We start from the raw sequence: 18,307 nt of genomic DNA, 5'->3' as shown, positions 1-18,307 counted from the left end.
TGATTTACTATAATTACCCAAATTACAAGAAGTAACAAATAAGTCTTAATACGCTTTATTTTTTTATATAATTAATATTTTTCCATATGATAAACAACACGTGTCCAAAATAATCAAATAATGTTGACATTACTGCAACGGTAGGCTGCTTGCACAAATATTTCATATTTATTTATTTCAATATAAAACCATAGAACCAAAGAAAATGATTCCTATAGTTATACCCCCACAAACGAAGTTTAGGTGGGTATATAGTAGTGAACTTGTCGGTCGGTTGGTCTGTCTGTCGTTCCGTATTAAGTGTCCGCTCTCTAATTCAAGTAGTTTTCATCCGATCTTCACCAAACTTGGTCAGAAGATGTATCTACATAATGTCAAGGCCAAGTTCGAACATGGGCCTTGCGGGGTCAAAAACTAGGTCACGGGGTATCTTAGTGCGTTTTAAACCTCACCATGTTGTCCACTCTCTAATTCAAGTAGTTTTTATCCGATCTTCACCAAACTTGGTCAGAAGTTGTATCTACATGATGTCTAGGTCAAGTTCGAACATGGGCCTTGCCGGGTCAAAAACTAGGTCACGGGGTCACTATGTGCGTTTTAAACATTCAGAATGTTGTCCGCTCTCTAATTCAAGTACTTTTCATCCGATCTTCACCAAACTTGGTCAGAAGTTGTATCTAGATGATCTTAAGGCCAATGTCGAACATGGGCCTTGCTGGGTTAAAAACTATGTCAAGGGGTCACTTAGTGCGTTTTTTTAACATTCAGCATGGTGTCCTCTCTCTTATTCAAGTAGTTTTCATTCGCTCTTCAAAAACTTGGTCAAAAGTTTTATCTAGATGATCTGAAGGCCAAGTTCGAACATGGGCAATGCCAGATCAAAAACTATGTCAAGGGGTCACTTAGTACGTTTTACACATTGAGCATGGTGTCCGCTCTCTATTTCAAGTAGTTTAAATCTGATCTTCACCACACTTGGTCAGAAGTTGATACTAGATGATGTGTAGGTCAAGTTTGAACATGGGCCATGCAGGGTCAAAAACTAGGTCACGGGGTCACTTAGTATGTTTTAAACCTCACGATGTTTTCCGCTCTCAAATTCAAGTAGTTTGTATCCAATCTTCTTCAAAATTGGTCAAAAGTTGTATCTTGATAATGTCTAGGGCAAGTTTGAATATGGGTCATGCCGGGTCTAAAACAAGGTCACGGGGTCACTGAGTGCCTTTTAAACATCACAATGTTGTCCGCTCTCTAATTCAAGTAGATTTCATCCAATCTTCACCAAACTTGGTTAGAAGTTGTATCAAGATGATGTCAAGTTTGAATATGGGTCATGCCGGGTCAAAATTTAGGTCACGGGGTATCTTAGTGCGTTTTAATGTCATAAATACTGACCTGTTATCGTATGCTTATACGATAACAGGTAAGTATTTAATAATTAAAATGAATGTTATTTAAAAAATTTGTTTTAAACCTCACCATATTGTCCGCTCTCTTAAGTCAAGTTGTTTTCATCCAATCCTCACCAAACTTGGTCACAAGTTTTATCTTAATGTTCTCTAGGACAAGTTTGAACATGGGCCATTCCGGGCCTGAAACTAGGTCACGTGGTCACTTAGTGCGTTTTTTAACATTCAGCATGGTGTCCGCTCTCTTATTCAAGTAGTTTACATCCAATCTTCACCAAACTTGGTCAGAAGTTTTATGTAGATGATCTTAAGGCCAAGTTAGAACATAGCCTTTCTGGGTCAAAAACTAGGTCAAGGGGTTACTTAGTGCGTTTTAAAAATTGAGCATGGTGTCCGCTGTTTTTTTGTGAAGACGACATGCAAAATAATATGTGTCAATGCGGCATGTGGGGGTATTTGTCACGTCTGTGACAAAGCTCTAGTTTTCATTTGTTTCTAGCTCTAAAATAAAAACTATTGTCACCATGAAGTAGCATTACTTCATTATATATTTTATAACACTTTATTAACCAATATCAGCATTGTTGACTGATTTATTCGGTCGCGATAAGTATATGACAATATGAAAATAACACTTAAATTGCAGACCGCTTAATCCTCCTTCCAAACAATATCTGTATTTGTTGAAATAACAATAGTCTGTCCTTATTCATGTTAAATTTCATCATGTTTGAGGACAGATAGCGTTTCAACCCCTTATAAGCCCTAAAATATACTTATCAAATTCATGTATCCTGTTGACATTGAATGGGGCCAACTTTGACCCCTAATAATCCTTTAAAGTTTCTGATCCAAGTCATGTATCGTATCCTGTATATCAGGCGCCGTCCCTGAGCGGGAAGAGCCATGTAGACGACCTTGATGAGCCGGACCAGAACATGGACACCGGGCGCATGATGTTCAACTGGAACGACCAGGGCATGGGGCAGGGCTTCACACAGGAACAGGTTGACGGTGAGTTATGTTTGTTTCTGCTTATAAGTTTTGTTTAGATTTTAGTTTTTGTAAGATAACAGCTGCTAAAACATTACCTTAGTTTATAAATACTTAATTTATGTATAGTATATAGACTAAAAGTCTTCAAAGTTGTTCAATGTCTCTTTATGTAAAAACGTTGCGAAGCACATTACTTGTGGGAAGTAATAAGTGAACTGTTTTGCCTTTTATTTGATTTCAGACATGAATCAGCACCTGAACCAGACACGCTCCCACCGTGTCCGGGAGGCGATGTTCCCGGAGACTCTCGAGGAGGGGCTCCAGATTCCAAGCACCCAGATCCACCCAGATCAGCCAACTGCCGTGCAGAGGCTTGCAGAGCCCTCCCAGATGCTTAAACACGCCGTTGTGAACCTGATCAACTACCAGGACGACGCAGATCTCGCCACGAGAGCAATTCCCGAGCTTACCAAGCTCCTCTGCGATGATGATCAAGTCGTAGTTAGCCAGGCCGCCATGATGGTTCATCAGCTCTCCAAAAAGGAGGCCAGCAGGGCGGCGATCATGAACTCACCACAGATGGTGGCAGCGCTCGTGCGAGCCATGAGCAACACGAACGATACCGAGACCACACGCTGTGCTGCGGGTACCCTTCACAACCTGTCCCACCACAGACAGGGGCTCTTGGCCATATTCAAGTCAGGGGGCATCCCGGCTTTAGTCAAGCTGTTGAGGTGGGTGGGGTTCGAGTGGTTCTCTTAAATAGTGCATGCTGTTGAAATTGATGTGTGCTGACTTGAATTTTTTTTTTGGAACCTCATAGTTAATTCTTTTGATGTTATTAGTTTGTAAAGCATTCACAGCTCTACATTTTGGGAAATATTTATCTACCAGGGCTTTATTCTTTCTTATCAAGGGTCTTATATCCCTGTATCAACGTAACTGAGAGCGTGGAGGATATTTTCATCGCTAAACTTAAACATTGGGGACAATTGCCTTCTTTTAAAGAAATTCTCTTGTTTGAAGGCCCTTTACAGTACTACTTGAGATAACCATCAAATTATAATAATTTAGTAAACAATATACCTAATGGAATTATCATGAATGGTTAACTTAATAAATGAATTTTAGTAGAAACAACACAGTTAACCATTTTACAGATTATCAGGTAAGATCTTTTTAGGCTTTCCTCCCTCTGCCCTATTTTAACTCTGGCTAAATCCTTAATAATATTAATTCCAGCTCGCCAGTGGAGTCTGTGTTGTTCTATGCCATCACAACGCTCCACAACCTCCTGTTGCACCAAGATGGCTCCAAAATGGCGGTACGCCTGGCGGGGGGCCTACAGAAGATGGTGGCCCTGCTGCAGAGGAACAACGTCAAGTTCCTCGCAATCACCACCGACTGCCTGCAGATTCTTGCCTACGGCAACCAGGAAAGCAAGGTAGGGAGTTAAAATGTTATAATATATAATGCAGGTGTATATGATGAAAATGAGACCCACACTGCATCACAGAATGATTTATTACTTAACATTAAGTAACCTAAATTTAAGATAAATTTAATAATTCATAAATACAGGATATTATTATATTATTATCCAATTACAGAGAAAAACATGGATGTTAATATGTAATCTACAATGAAAATCTTTCTATTGAATAAGAATAACAACTTTTTAAGGCATGAATTATGTCATCAAGTATTTTTCAGACAGATGTTGTCACCTGTATATTATTATTAGTTTATATGAATATTTTCTGCCGTTGGCCATCTATTAATATGATTGTAAATGCTCCCTATGTAATTCTTTTTCAGCTGATTATCCTGGCTAGTGGTGGCCCAAGCGAGCTGGTACGACTTATGCGCTCGTACACATACGAGAAGTTGCTATGGACAACGTCTCGTGTCCTCAAGGTGCTCTCTGTGTGCCCTAGCAACAAGCCAGCCGTCGTTGAGGCTGGTATGTGATCTGAGTTGTTTTTGTTTACTTGCTTGAGGTTAAAGTGTCATAGTGTCATTATAAATATTTTGTAGTAGTTGCTGGAGTTGTAAGTGTCATAGTAATTATAGACAAATATTTGCGAAAAATAAAAACTTTTGATATTGGAAATTGGGCTCAAATTTAAGGTACCAAATTTGACCAAAAATGCCCACAGATTTTGTCATTCCATTATTATAGTAGGCAGAAATTAACACATAATGTATATATGGTATGGATATGTGATTGTTTGATTCATAAAAAAAAAATCACCTCAGTTGGTATAGAAATAAACGTGGTATATTGCTATGATTTGTTTCATAAATGTTAAAATAAATATATTCAGTAATCACAAGTTATGAATAATGAAAATCAGTAGGTAAATTAAAATTTTAACTTGAAATGTTCCCTGCACATGAGTTGATATAGACAGGGCTTTTTTCTTGATTTGAGGAAAGGGTTTGGCCTAAAAAAAATGGGGGGGGGGGATATCGACAAACCTGAAAAAGGGGAAAAAATCCCAAAGTAAGCTTGACATTTTGGTGAAAATTGCATCATTTTAAAGAAATTCTCTATGCGGCAGGGGCTTTTTTCCATGCTAACGAAGGAAAAAATGATACATAAAAACACGAGAGATATTTTCTGCCCTGTAGGTGGCATGCAGGCCCTTGCCAACCATCTGGGTCATGGAAGCCAGCGCCTTGTGCAGAACTGTCTCTGGACTCTGAGAAACTTGTCTGATGCTGCTACCAAATGTGTAAGCTCTTGTTTCTTTATGTTCTCTTGGAACTTGTCTGATGCTGCTACCAAATGTGTAAGCTCTTGTTTCTTTATGATCTCTTGGAACTTGTCTGATGCTGCTACCAAATGTGTAAGCCCTTGTTTCTTTATGATCTCTTGGAACTTGTCTGATGCTGCTACCAAATGTGTAAGCCCTTGTTTCTTTATGATCTCTTGGAACTTGTCTGATGCTGCTACCAAATGTGTAAGCCCTTGTTTCTTTATGATCTCTTTGAACTTGTCTGATGCTGCTACCAAATGTGTAAGCTCTTGTTTCTGTATGATCTCTTGGAACTTGTCTGATGCTGCTACCAAATGTGTAAGCTCTTGTTTCTTTATGATCTCTTGGAACTTGTCTGATGCTGCTACCAAATGTGTAAGCCCTTGTTTCTTTATGATCTCTTGGAACTTGTCTGATGCTGCTACCAAATGTGTAAGCCCTTGTTTCTTTATGATCTCTTGGAACTTGTCTGATGCTGCTACCAAATGTGTAAGCCCTTGTTTCTTTATGATCTCTTGGAACTTGTCTGATGCTGCTACCAAATGTGTAAGCTCTTGTTTCTTTATGATCTCTTGGAACTTGTCTGATGCTGCTACCAAATGTGTTAGCTCTTGTTTCTTTATGATCTCTTGGAACTTGTCTGATGCTGCTACCAAATGTGTAAGCTCTTGTTTCTTTATGATCTCTTGGAACTTGTCTGATGCTGCTACCAAATGTGTAAGCTCTTGTTTCTTTATGATCTCTTGGAACTTGTCTGATGCTGCTACCAAATGTGTTAGCTCTTGTTTCTTTATGATCTCTTGGAACTTGTCTGATGCTGCTACCAAATGTGTAAGCCCTTGTTTCTTTATGATCTCTTGGAATTTGTCTGATGCTGCTACCAAATGTGTAAGCTCTTGTTTCTTTATGATCTCTTGGAAATTGTCTGATGCTGCTACCAAATGTGTAAGCTCTTGTTTCTTTATGATCTCTTGGAACTTGTCTGATGCTGCTACCAAATGTGTAAGCTCTTGTTTCTTTATGATCTCTTGGAACTTGTCTGATGCTGCTACCAAATGTGTAAGCCCTTGTTTCTGTATGATCTCTTGGAACTTGTCTGATGCTGCTACCAAATGTGTAAGCCCTTGTTTCTTTATGATCTCTTGGAACTTGTCTGATGCTGCTACCAAATGTGTAAGCTCTTGTTTCTTTATGATCTCTTGGAACTTGTCTGATGCTGCTACCAAATGTGTAAGCCCTTGTTTCTTTATGATCTCTTGGAACTTGTCTGATGCTGCTACCAAATGTGTAAGCTCTTGTTTCTTTATGATCTCTTGGAACTTGTCTGATGCTGCTACCAAATGTGTAAGCCCTTGTTTCTGTATGATCTCTTGGAACTTGTCTGATGCTGCTACCAAATGTGTAAGCACTTGTTTCTGTATGATCTCTTGGATTATCCCTGCTCTTGTTCATTGCTGTATGGAAATTTGTTTAGATTAGTGATGATTTGTTTTGTCATTTAAAAGTGCAATTTTGCTCTATTTTTTTGCGAAATAATACATTCATTGGAAAGTCTTGCACATAAATTAAGTAATTATTAATTAATTTGTACGTATTGATTAGAAATGTTGAAATTTGTATTTTGCCCTTTGTAGCTATAATTCTTACTATAAAATTCTTCATGGGTTGTAGTTTGTTAGACTAAACTCGAAAACAGGTTTTTGGCGCTTACTGAAATTTAATTCAACATTCCTAAGGAAAGAATTTAATTCTCTTTGAGAAAGAATGCAGTTATTCTCATTCATTTTTACAGTTTACACATTTTCTCTTTTCCCCAACTACAGGACAGCATTGAGACCCTGCTACAGATGCTGGTGCAGCTCCTTTCGTCCAACGACATCAACGTGGTGACCTGCGCAGCGGGCATCCTCTCCAATCTCACCTGCAACAACATGCGAAACAAGATGATCGTGTGCCAGGTGGGAGGTATTGAGGCCCTCGTGCGCACCATCCTGCAGGCTGGGGACCGGGAGGACATCACTGAACCTGCTGTGAGTATCTTCTTGCTGGTTTCTTTATTATCCCCTGCCATAGGCGGAGGGATATTGTTTTGGCGTTGTCTGTCTTTCCGTCCGCCCGGCACTTTTGTGTCCGGAGCCATATCTTGGAAGTACTTTGGCCGATTTCATTGAAACTTGGTATGAGTATATATATATATATATATGGATAAGAGGATGATGCACGCCAAATGGCATTGTACACCATCTGTTAATAACAGAGTTATGGCCCTTTGTATCTTAACAAAATGCTTTTTTAGCCGAGTGTCAAATATAACACTCTTGTGTCCAGAAGCATATTTGCGGGGGATATCAATGCAACGAATTTGCTTGTTGTGTGTTATTTAGGGGGTGCTTATTGTACTAATTTCAGCCAGGAACAAATATTTTATTGAGAAAGCAAGTCTTTAAGGGGGCTCAAATGGCAATCATGGCCATCCGGCTGTGAGTACAGGCCATCTAAAGCCTAAGGCTTATTGAAACACTCATGAACTCTAATTCCTGGATAGAACCAGTACTTGGTGTCTTTGGGGGAAGATAGCAAGAACGCTCCCGCATTGAGTTACTGTCTCAAGGCGTACACCATACTGTATACGTTACGAAGACTCAGTGTCAAACGAAAGATCATGAGAAAGATTTCCCAGTGAAGTAAGAATCTGCAACCTTGCAGTCACATGGTGTTGCACCCTGTCAATTACCCTATGGTGACCTTGTCCTAAGTATGTTCCTTGTATAAAAATAGCCCTGACTGTAAAGAAACCTTTCTAAACATGAAGTTTACATGCAGACCTTGCTAGGCACTGCATTTGGGACCAGTTGGATCAAGGTCAAGGTCACTGTTACCAAAAAAACAACAAGAGCTGTCTCCATTGGAAGACATATGCCCCCCAAAAACGCTTTTTCGATACCTAAACGCAGATTTTGAAACCTTAACGCGGACCCTAATTTCAAGGTCAAAGGGGTCAAAATTTGTGTGCGTATGGAAAGGCCTTGTCCATATACACATGCATACTTAATATGAAGGTTACATCTGAAGTGACATAGAAGTTATGAGCATTTTTCGAAACCTAAACGAAAAAGTGTGATGGACAGACAGACAGACGGACAAGGTGATCACTATATGCCCACCTTCGGGGGCATAAAAGCTTAATAACTAAGTTGTGGATGATGGGAGTATTGCGCTATGTGTTGGAAGCTTTCATGCAGACCTTGCTTTGGAGGGAACATGCATAAAAAACAACCTTCAGTGCCGAAAAACCTTGTTTTATTGTGTTGTCTTTTCGCATAAGTATTGCTTGAGAACCAGAATATTTGTTTCTTGCGCCACCTGACAAGAATATCGTATGTAAAGAATACGTCTTATCACATTAATATTTTCCAGGTATGTGCCTTACGTCACCTGACCTCGCGCCACCATGACGCGGAGATGGCCCAGAATGCAGTACGACTCCACTATGGCCTGCCTGTGCTTGTGAAACTTCTTCACCCACCCAGCAGGTCAGTGACTCTTTCTGTATAAGTTACATTCTCTTACAGGCTGTATCCCAATTGCAAAAAGTAACCTCTTCCCGCAAAATTGGATAAAAATCCCCCCTCCCCCCTAAAAAGCCAAACTTTTCCAATCAATTCAATATTGGTTTATTAAGTAAATTATACAGCCATAAAGTCAGTAGCGCTTAGAAATTATTATTTAAAAAATCCAGTTAAGTATGCAATAATAAATAATTTGAACACTTATTTATATATTAAGTATGGTTATTCTTTTCCAACTTTCCTGGTTTATAACGCTATTTTTCCCAATCCAAAAGACACAGGCTATAAAATATAAAGCTAACACAATATCCTTGCAGGTGGCCACTCATCAAGGCGGTTGTGGGTCTGATCCGCAACCTGGCGCTGTGCACAGCCAACCATGCCCCCCTGAGGGAGCACGGCGCACTGCCCAGGATCGTGCAGCTTATGATCAGGGCACACCAGGATACACAGAGGGTAGGCTTACTTACCAGCTTGTTTAAAGTATGAAATTAATCCAGGAATTAGATTTTAAGATATGTAAATATATTAAACGGTATCCCGGTTTCTGTTTCTTAATCACTCAAATACTTTTTTTCTTACCGAGATAATGTTAAAAAGTTTGGGCGTCAATTTTTGTCACTGGGACTTGCATTGGCCGTCTAATGACGTTAAAAACTGTTTATTTTATACTACAGACTCGATCAGTTGATAAGCACCACCAGTTCCATTAATATTGCATTTAAACATGACATAAATTTTTAATTTGTTAACAATTTCATTCTAATTCATTCATTCACACAAAAACAACATAACATTTTTTTTTGTCCAAAACCTTACTAGTCTTTATTTTAATGTGTTCACATTCTAATAATATTTAGAAAACTACATAAAAATTGGGTTGTCCGAAATCTCCCCAGTCTTGATTCATGTATTTCTGTACCAACCCCTATTTCAGCGTGCCTGAAAAAACTGCCAACATAAAAAAAATGCATACATTTATTACTGTACCTATTTTAGCGTGCCTCAATCAGTTCAAACGGCCAGGGTTCAGGCTACGTGGACGGTGTCCGAATGGAGGAGATAGTAGAGGGAACTGTCGGCGCCCTGCACATCCTCGCGCGCGAGGCACACAACCGCGCAGTCATCAGGAGCCTCAACTGCATACCCTTGTTTGTACAGGTACGTGGTCATGCTCAGTATTACAGGGGCGTGATTTCTTCCCTTTCAGATGATTTTCTCCATTTTAAGGTCAAACTAATGTTACTAATCGCTTTTAACTTTAATGAATCAATGAAGAAATGAAGAGTTAAATTAAACACTGAAAAAGGGGAGGGGGTGGTAGATCATTTTTCCCTGAGGTGGAACTAAAAGCACACCCCTGGTATTTGGTTTAATGAACCTTTGTAAATAACAAACAATAGATCATCTGTGGTGAATTAAACAGGCCAGATACTAGGTGAGAGATATATTATTCTTCTGTTTTTAAAGAAATTTTAATTCCTGCACATGTGTGTTAAGTGTCATTTCAGATTCGCCCTTGCTGACTGCTTTACGTAAATGCTTTAAAACCCATTTTCACAAATTTCAGCTCATTCGTTAATTTTATAGAAGTGACAACACTTGACCATAATGCACGAGACCACGACCGCTATTTAATACTTTATATTTGATTTCAGCTCCTGTACTCACCTGTTGAGAACATCCAGCGTGTTGCTGCAGGCGTTCTGTGTGAGCTGGCATCCGACAAGGAGGGCGCTGAACTGATAGAGCAGGAGGGCGCCACCGCACCGCTCACTGAGCTGCTCCACTCAAGGAACGAGGGAGTTGGTAAGCAGCGGGTTTCCACCACTTTGGGCAGGATAACTTTGAATTGGGAAAAATTGTGTAGTTTTGACTAAAATAAAAACAATAGTGCTGTTGTTTTATTCCTAAAAACAAAGCTTAAAATTGTGAATGAGAGTTTTTACAATATGATATTTTTGTTTATTATACCTCACTTTTATTTACAATGCTAAACTCCCATAGGCCATCGTGACATAGAAAGACTGTCAGACCCAGCGGGAATAAATTTACTGTCCAAAATATAATGTATCCCGCTGCCATAGCAATCACGTGCCACCAGCGGGAAAAAATTTACTGACAAAAATATACTGTATCCCGCTGCCTTAGCAATCACGTGCGGAATGTTCGAAAATTATACTGTCCCATTCGCGCATGCGCAGTACGCAGTTTTGCGTGTCCGTTGTATTTGGATAATTAAAATATCGATTGCAGCTGAAACTGTGCGATAGAATAGATTAATGCCATTATTTAAGCTTTGACAGGAGTCAAAAAGAAAATCAATTTAGTATAAACGACACGCTTACCTCAAAGGCAACTTTAATCCAATGCTAATAACAATAAAGTTACAACGATATACACTTCCAGTGTCTGTTGTTAAGGTGTTATGCATGACAAACACACAATCCGAAATACGTTTTGGATTTGTTCGATGCTTTAAACAAATATTTTACTGTTAAAAAAACCACCACATCCATATTGTTGTCCCAAAATGTTTCGTCACCGAAATGACGTCACACAAGTACGTCATAAATTGCGTAATCAAGTGATGAAAATAAAATACGGAAAGCTGGTTCTGTAATATATTTTCAAAGAAATAATTGACGACTAAGAAAATTGATGGGATAAATTGATTACTAGGTCGGTGCCGAATAAAGCGAAGTTCATTTTGCTCTGCCCGTAAATCTGAACCACTCAACATATTAATGGTTGTTCATTGCTGAAATTAAATTCAATTATTGAATATTAAAATTGTTCATATAAATTGTTCATGTTTGAATAGTTTATTCGGTATAATAAAATAAATATTACATGTCTGACAGGGTGACAGTAAATTTGTCAACTTTCGGAAAAATACTGTCAACCTTGGCTTCGCCTCGGTTGACAGTATTTCCTCAAGTTGACAAATTTACTGTCACCCTGTCAGCCATGTAATATTTATATAATGTATTAGGGTTCTACTTCTAGAACGTGATGGGAGATCAATTAAAAATATATTTTAATTATTTTTTTAAAAACCTTCCATGTCCTCATTTGGGAAAAAAAACACTGGTAAGGGAATCTAGAATTTCTAGAATAGGGTAGCTTGTAAAGTATTTGCTTTTTTTTTTGTCAGGGCATATTTTTATGCCCCCAGATCGAATGATCGGGGGTATATTGTTTTTGGCCTGTCTGTCTGTCATTCTGTCCTAAAACTTTAACCTTGGTTAAAGTTTCGCGATAACTTTTGAAATATTGAACATAGCAACTTGATATCTGGCATACATGTGTATCTCATGGAGCTGCACAATTTTAGTGGTGAAAGGTCAAGGTCATCCTTCAAGGTCAAAGGTAAAAAAAGGTCAAAGCAGCACACTAGGGGGCATTGTGTTTCTGACAAACACATCTCTTGTTTTACTGAGTGAATGGGGTGGGTTTCAATAGGTTAAAACCTTGCAATTGGAGTGTACAAATAGCGTTTTGCATTTTGGTGATGCTATTATATGATGTGTTTCAAAGTGTAAAATCCATGTTTCTGCTGTGAAATCAATATTATTTGTCAGACATATATTTATGGATCCTCTCTATAACATGGAATTATATAGGAATTGGTTTGCCTTATATTTCTGCCACATACGCTGCTGCTGTGTTGTTCAATGGTTTGCCTGATATTTTCAGCAACATACGCTGCTGCAGTGTTGTTCAGGATGTCAGAAGACAAGCCACAGGACTACAAGAAGCGTCTCTCTGTCGAGCTCACCAGCTCCCTCTTCCGAGGGGATCAGAACATGCCATGGGCTGAGGTAGGGGCAGATTATTTTTTTTAGGATTTAAATAAAATATTAAAAAGCTGATGAAATTGAAAAACATTTTTAGAGAGCTTAATTTTTTTACGTAGATGTATAGAAATAGTTACTGTTGAATTATAAGCTTGGTCAAATACTGAGTATAGCTTGAACAGTATTCAGTTGTCATGGTAATTTTTCCTGACATAGGATGTAACAAGAAGTTAAAACATTTCTGACTTGCAGTAATTTTGTTCACAGTCATTGGATGGCGTGTCATGGAGAAGAATTCAAGAGTTCAAAGGTCAAAATGGCCATAAATGATAATGGCATAGTAATTATTAAAAATCACTATAAATCAGCTTCTCTTGTTTTGTGAAGGCAGCATTCAAAATATTCTGTGTTTATGAAGCATGTGGAGCTATATGTCAAGTCTGTGACAAAGCTCTAGTTTTGCTTGACAGGATTTGGAGAGTACAAGTTCAGCCTAAGTAAAGCCAATTTTATTCGATTTCCAAATGTTCATTTTCAGCCGCCCGGTTTCGATGACGTTGGGTTTGGTCAGGACGAGTTCAGCCGACCCAGTGAGCAGCAGATGTACCAGGGGTCACATGGGGGCTCCCAGCATGACATGAGCAGGGGTCAGTCATACTTATTGGATTTATAACTATTATTTTATTTAAAAAAAATATTTATATTTATTATTATTGTTAGCTCTGTTTTTTGAGAAAACCCGAGGTATTGTCATAGCCAACTCGTCGTCTGATGTCCGCCGTCCGCGTCGTGCTAAAACCTTAACATTGGCTCTAAAATCAAAGTGCTTCCACCTACAACTTTGAAACTTTATATGTAGATGCACCTTGATGAGTTCTACATGCCACACCCATTTTGGGGTCACTAGGTCAAAGGTCAAGGTCACTGTGACCTCTAAACAAAATAAACAATAAAATAATTCTGACAAGTTTTAATTTATTCAAAACTGCAACCGTAGCCAAGCGTGGCACCTGTTATGCGGTGCTCTTGTTAGTTATAAATATTAAACTTTATTTGCAATTGTTTGTTAGAAATGAGCCTCGCCATGTGAAAATGGGGTTTAATGCATCTGCGTTAAGTGTCTTCCCAGATTAGCCTGTGCAATCCTCACAAGCTAATCAGGGACGACCATAACTGCTTTTATGATATTATTTGTTTAAAGAATGTTTCTGATTAGCGAAAATCCAGTTTTGGAGGAAAAAGTAATTTCACCGATTAGCCTGTGTTGACTTCACATCTGGAACGAAGCACTTTATGCACATGCATTAAACCCCTTTTCACAGAGCAAAGCTCAAATGAATTAGGGTGAAGTTTAATACTTAACACTGCATTTCTGTATAAGGTAGGTTTATTATGCCCCCGGTAGGGTGGCATATAGCAGTTGAACTGTCCGTCAGTCAGTATGTGTGTATGTCAGTAACGTTGGCCATTACTTTTGCATTATTGAAGATAGAAACTTGATATTTGGCATGCATGTGTACCTCAAAAAGCTGCACATTTTGAGTGGTGGAAGGTCATCCTTCCAAGGTCAAAGGTAAAAAAAAAAAATACAAGAATTTCAAAGCAGCGTTCTCATTAAGCTGCACATTTTGAGTGGTGGAAGTGCAAGGTCAAGGTCATCCTTCAAGGTCAAAGGTCAAATTTTTTTTTAAATTTCAAAGCAGCGTTCTCATGAAGTTGCACATTTTGAGTGGTGGAAGTTCAAGGTCAAGGTCATCCTTTAAGGTCAAAGGTAAAAAAATTATTATTTCAAAGCGGCGCAATAGGTGGCATTATGTTTCTGACGAACACATCTCTTGTTTAGAGGCAAATGGTCTATCTTGAACAGAGAGTCTTTGATCCCCATTGTCACCAGGGATTTTTATGTCCCCCACTATAGTAGTGGGGGACATATTGTTTTTGCCCTGTCTGTTGGTTGGTTGGTCTGTTGGTTGGTTGGTTGGTCTGATTGCGCCAACTTTAACATTTTGCAATAACTTTTGCTATATTGAATATAGCAACTTGATATTTGGCATGCATGTGTATCTCATGGAGCTGCACATTTTGAGTGGTGAAAGGTCAAGGTCATCCTTCAAGGTCAGAGGTCAAATATATGTGGCCAAAATCGCTCATTTTATGAATACTTTTGCAATATTGAAGATAGCAACTTGATATTTGGCATGCATGTGTATCTCATGGAGCTGCACATTTTGAGTGGTGAAAGGTCAAGGTCATCCTTCAAGGTCAGAGGTCAAATATATGTGGCCCAAATCGCTTATTTTATGAATACTTTTGCAATATTGAAGATAGCAACTTGATATTTGGCATGCATGTGTATCTCATGGAGCTGCACATTTTGAGTGGTGAAAGGTCAAGGTCATCCTTCAAGGTCAGAGGTCAAATATATGTGGCCCAAATCGCTTATTTTATGAATACTTTTGCAATATTGAAGATAGCAACTTGATATTTGGCATGCATGTGTATCTCATGGAGCTGCACATTTTGAAAGGTCAAGGTCATCCTTCAAGGTCACAGGTCAACTAATGTGGCCCAAATCGCTTATTTTATGAATACTTTTGCAATATTGAAGATAGCAACTTAATATTTGGCATGCATGTGTATCTCATGGAGCTGCACATTTTGAGTGGTAAAAGGTCAAGGTCATCCTTCAAGGTCAAATATATGGGTCAAAATTGCTCATGTAATGTCACTTCTGCAATATTGAAGCTAGCAATTTGATATTTGAAATGCATGTGTATTTCATGGAGCTGCACATTTTTGAGTGGTGAAGGGTCAAGGTCATCCTTCAAGGTCAAATGTCATATAGGGGGACATTGTGTTTCACAAACACATCTTGTTCTACCTGGGTTTAATTTCTCAATTAAAAGCTCTAGTTTGCCATTTAAGGTAGCGATGTTCAATTTATCCAAGTCCAATATGACTGAAGATACAAAAGCTGTATAGAAAATAAAGAGGATATTTGTTGGCTTTTAGTAGATTATCAAATTTAATGTACAAGCTGTGAAACATTGTCGCACATTTATATTAATTTTTTCCCAGGTTTTGATGACCAGCTGCCAATCAACTCCATGCAGGGCCTTGACCTTGGTAGCCAGGGTAACCAGTACATGGACGACCTCAACATCGGCCCCAGCGGCGACCTCAGCTTCCCTAGCATGGGCCCTGGGCCCCACGGCATGCCCCACCCCCAGCAGGGGGGAGACAACTCGGGGCCCATGCCTGGACAGCAGTGGTTCGATACGGATCTGTAGACAACTGGCTCCTCGCCCTTGCCCGGATGGCAGTAGATCTGTAGAGACTCTGTGGCAGCAGTGGTTTAAGGATTTGTAGAGACGTGGGTTGTTGTCGCTTTCTGTCAGAGTGGAAAATCGTTGTGAAGACTTGATCTCTCCCACTCACTCTTAATGGGTCAGCATTTACAAAACTCCAATGGACTTTTTTTTTGGTAAATGATATCAAAATGAAAAATATTATTTTTGCAAGTCTTTGACTGGTATATGTATTTTTTAGTTTTACAACATTTTTGTTGCTATTGTTGTGGCAATAATTAAAATATAAAAAATAAAATCTGGATCCTGCAATAATTTAAGAACTTAATCCTTGTTATTAAAACTTATTTATGTCCTCTGACTTCTATCTTTTTTCAAGATTAAACTGGAAGGTGACAGTTGTTTTTGTCTGTGAAAAAAATTCTTATGGAGTTTAGTGGCTGTTGGCCGCTGAAGGAATGGTGTCGGACATGTTTTTAGACTTTTTAAGCAAACACACAATTTGTCACATGATGTTTATTAAAAAGCACATAGTATCTGTTTTATAACTTTATGTAAATATTTAAGCTATTTTATGGGCTTCATGTATTTTTTTTCTTGAAATATGTGGACATTGTGTATACAGAATTTCTAGCTTGATGCTATGATTAAAATGTTTTCAATTAGAGTTGACATATTGTATTTTTTTCAGTGTTTTAAATTATGTAGTAGATTTTAGACTAGTTTTGTTTGGCTGTAAGAACAGGAATTGTGTTGTACATATTCCTTTTTTGATAATTTCATACAAACAATTTTTCTACTGGTACTTACTTCTGTTTCTCTCTTCGACTTTTTGTTGGCAGTAATTTATAAGTTCATATTAAAAGAGCTGATTTTAGTTTAATAAATTTTGATAATAAACCATGACCATTAAAATTTTGAAATTTATTCTTTTCTTTACCGCCTGTTTTCATAAATTTCTTAAATGTTCATAAAAAAAGTGCACCCAAACACAGCCTTGTTTTTTTTTAGGATAGATTTATAAAATGAAAAATACTTAAGTTGCATCAAAACAAAGCTTAGTAATTTATTAATAGATACAAGTGTTATGTGTTCAAATATTCAAAAGGTTGTCAGAAATTTTGGTTGCCTTCATCAAGTTTCAAACACGTGGCTGACGTCACTAGAGATTTAGTCTTCTTTACAATCTCTCAAATGTCATTTTGTACATAGATTTTATCATGTCGTTGGGAGCAAATGTGAAACGTGTATTTTTGTACAGATTTCTATTGCTGGTGCATTTATATTGTCTCAAAAGTGGCATATTAACAGCTTTAACAGTCCAATTTAAAATATTTAAAATAATGTTGTTTTTTAAGGACGTGTATACAAAAAATGGGCAAACATTTAGAATTAAAAACCAAAACTACTTATAGTGGCAGCATTTAAGGGGCAGTGGGTTGTGTGTGATATGATATATTCATTTACAATGAAAGAATATACATTTCATACAGACACATTTTTGTGTTCTTCCGTTGAATATCTCCCTGAAGATTTCAATATCTTGGGGATCACAAAAATGAACAGCTTTCCATAAATGTTCGCAGGATACACACATTAATAATTTAATAACTTACAAGTAGCAGTTTTGATTAACTTGGATGTTCACTGTTAATTGGCCACTTTGAATTTAAGAGCCTCTGAGGTATGAAAATACACGAACAAAAGATGTAAATATTTTTAATTTTGTTTTCATGTTATTTTGTACAATCCTGGGCCACATACGATTTCATTCAAGTTTATTTTTATTCATGGTTTAATTTTTGTAGGAAAGTTTAGCTGATGAGTTTGGTCCAGGTTTTGTCATATATATATATATGACAGGATTTTAACTCTTTCTAGTTGAAGATTTTTTAAGAATTATGTTTAAAACAGTTCTTAGCATAAATCAAACCACAATGCATTTTATCTTTTAACACATATTTTTTATCAAATTTCATTTGGGTACACCACATTATGTAATCATTCGTATTTACAGTTCATTTTTAATAAAACAAGGAATACAACAGCAGTTGGCAAAATTCAACAATCTTTTCATTAAAAAAACTTCTCATTTTTTAAACCTTTGTGTAAATATTGTATAATGTATACTTGTAGATTAAATGTTGTCATTTAAACCATCTTTGTATCTCATACAATGAAGTGTTTAGGAGAAATGATGTACTTAAAATAAAAATATTTCTTAATAAAAGATGGCTTTTATCAATAGAGACTTCGTTATTTTTATGCCCCCGGTAGGGTGACATATAGCAGTTGAACTGTCAGTCCGTTTGTCTGTCTGTGTGCCCGTCCGAAAACTTTTAACATTGGCAATAGCTTTTGCAATATTGAAGATAGCAACTTAATATTTGGCATGCATGTGTATCTCATGAAGCTGCACATTTTGAGTGGTGAAAGGTCAAGGTCATCCTTCAAGGTCAAAAG

At 37.8% G+C, this 18,307-nt stretch overlaps 1 protein-coding gene across 4 annotated transcripts in view; it reads left to right on the top strand.

Moving 5' to 3' along the window:
- The window catches only part of LOC127847271 (catenin beta-like), a 41,857-nt gene extending 23,768 nt beyond the window's left edge, over window positions 1-18,089 (top strand). For all 4 annotated transcript variants that reach the window (XM_052379070.1, XM_052379071.1, XM_052379073.1 and 1 more), the window contains exons 4-16: window positions 2,291-2,423; window positions 2,647-3,139; window positions 3,648-3,849; window positions 4,224-4,368; window positions 5,040-5,143; window positions 6,991-7,197; window positions 8,585-8,700; window positions 9,054-9,192; window positions 9,736-9,897; window positions 10,395-10,545; window positions 12,436-12,560; window positions 13,075-13,183; window positions 15,615-18,089. In XM_052379070.1, the coding sequence (XP_052235030.1) occupies window positions 2,291-2,423; window positions 2,647-3,139; window positions 3,648-3,849; window positions 4,224-4,368; window positions 5,040-5,143; window positions 6,991-7,197; window positions 8,585-8,700; window positions 9,054-9,192; window positions 9,736-9,897; window positions 10,395-10,545; window positions 12,436-12,560; window positions 13,075-13,183; window positions 15,615-15,826 (2,298 nt within the window). In that variant the 3' untranslated portion in view covers window positions 15,827-18,089. The remainder of the gene's footprint in view (window positions 1-2,290; window positions 2,424-2,646; window positions 3,140-3,647; window positions 3,850-4,223; window positions 4,369-5,039; window positions 5,144-6,990; window positions 7,198-8,584; window positions 8,701-9,053; window positions 9,193-9,735; window positions 9,898-10,394; window positions 10,546-12,435; window positions 12,561-13,074; window positions 13,184-15,614) is intronic.
- Window positions 18,090-18,307: the final 218 nt, after the last annotated feature.

Source organism: Dreissena polymorpha, chromosome 10 (assembly GCF_020536995.1).
Source record: "Dreissena polymorpha isolate Duluth1 chromosome 10, UMN_Dpol_1.0, whole genome shotgun sequence".
NCBI lineage: Eukaryota > Metazoa > Mollusca > Bivalvia > Myida > Dreissenidae > Dreissena > Dreissena polymorpha.
This window is presented reverse-complemented; position numbering and strand designations above follow the sequence as displayed.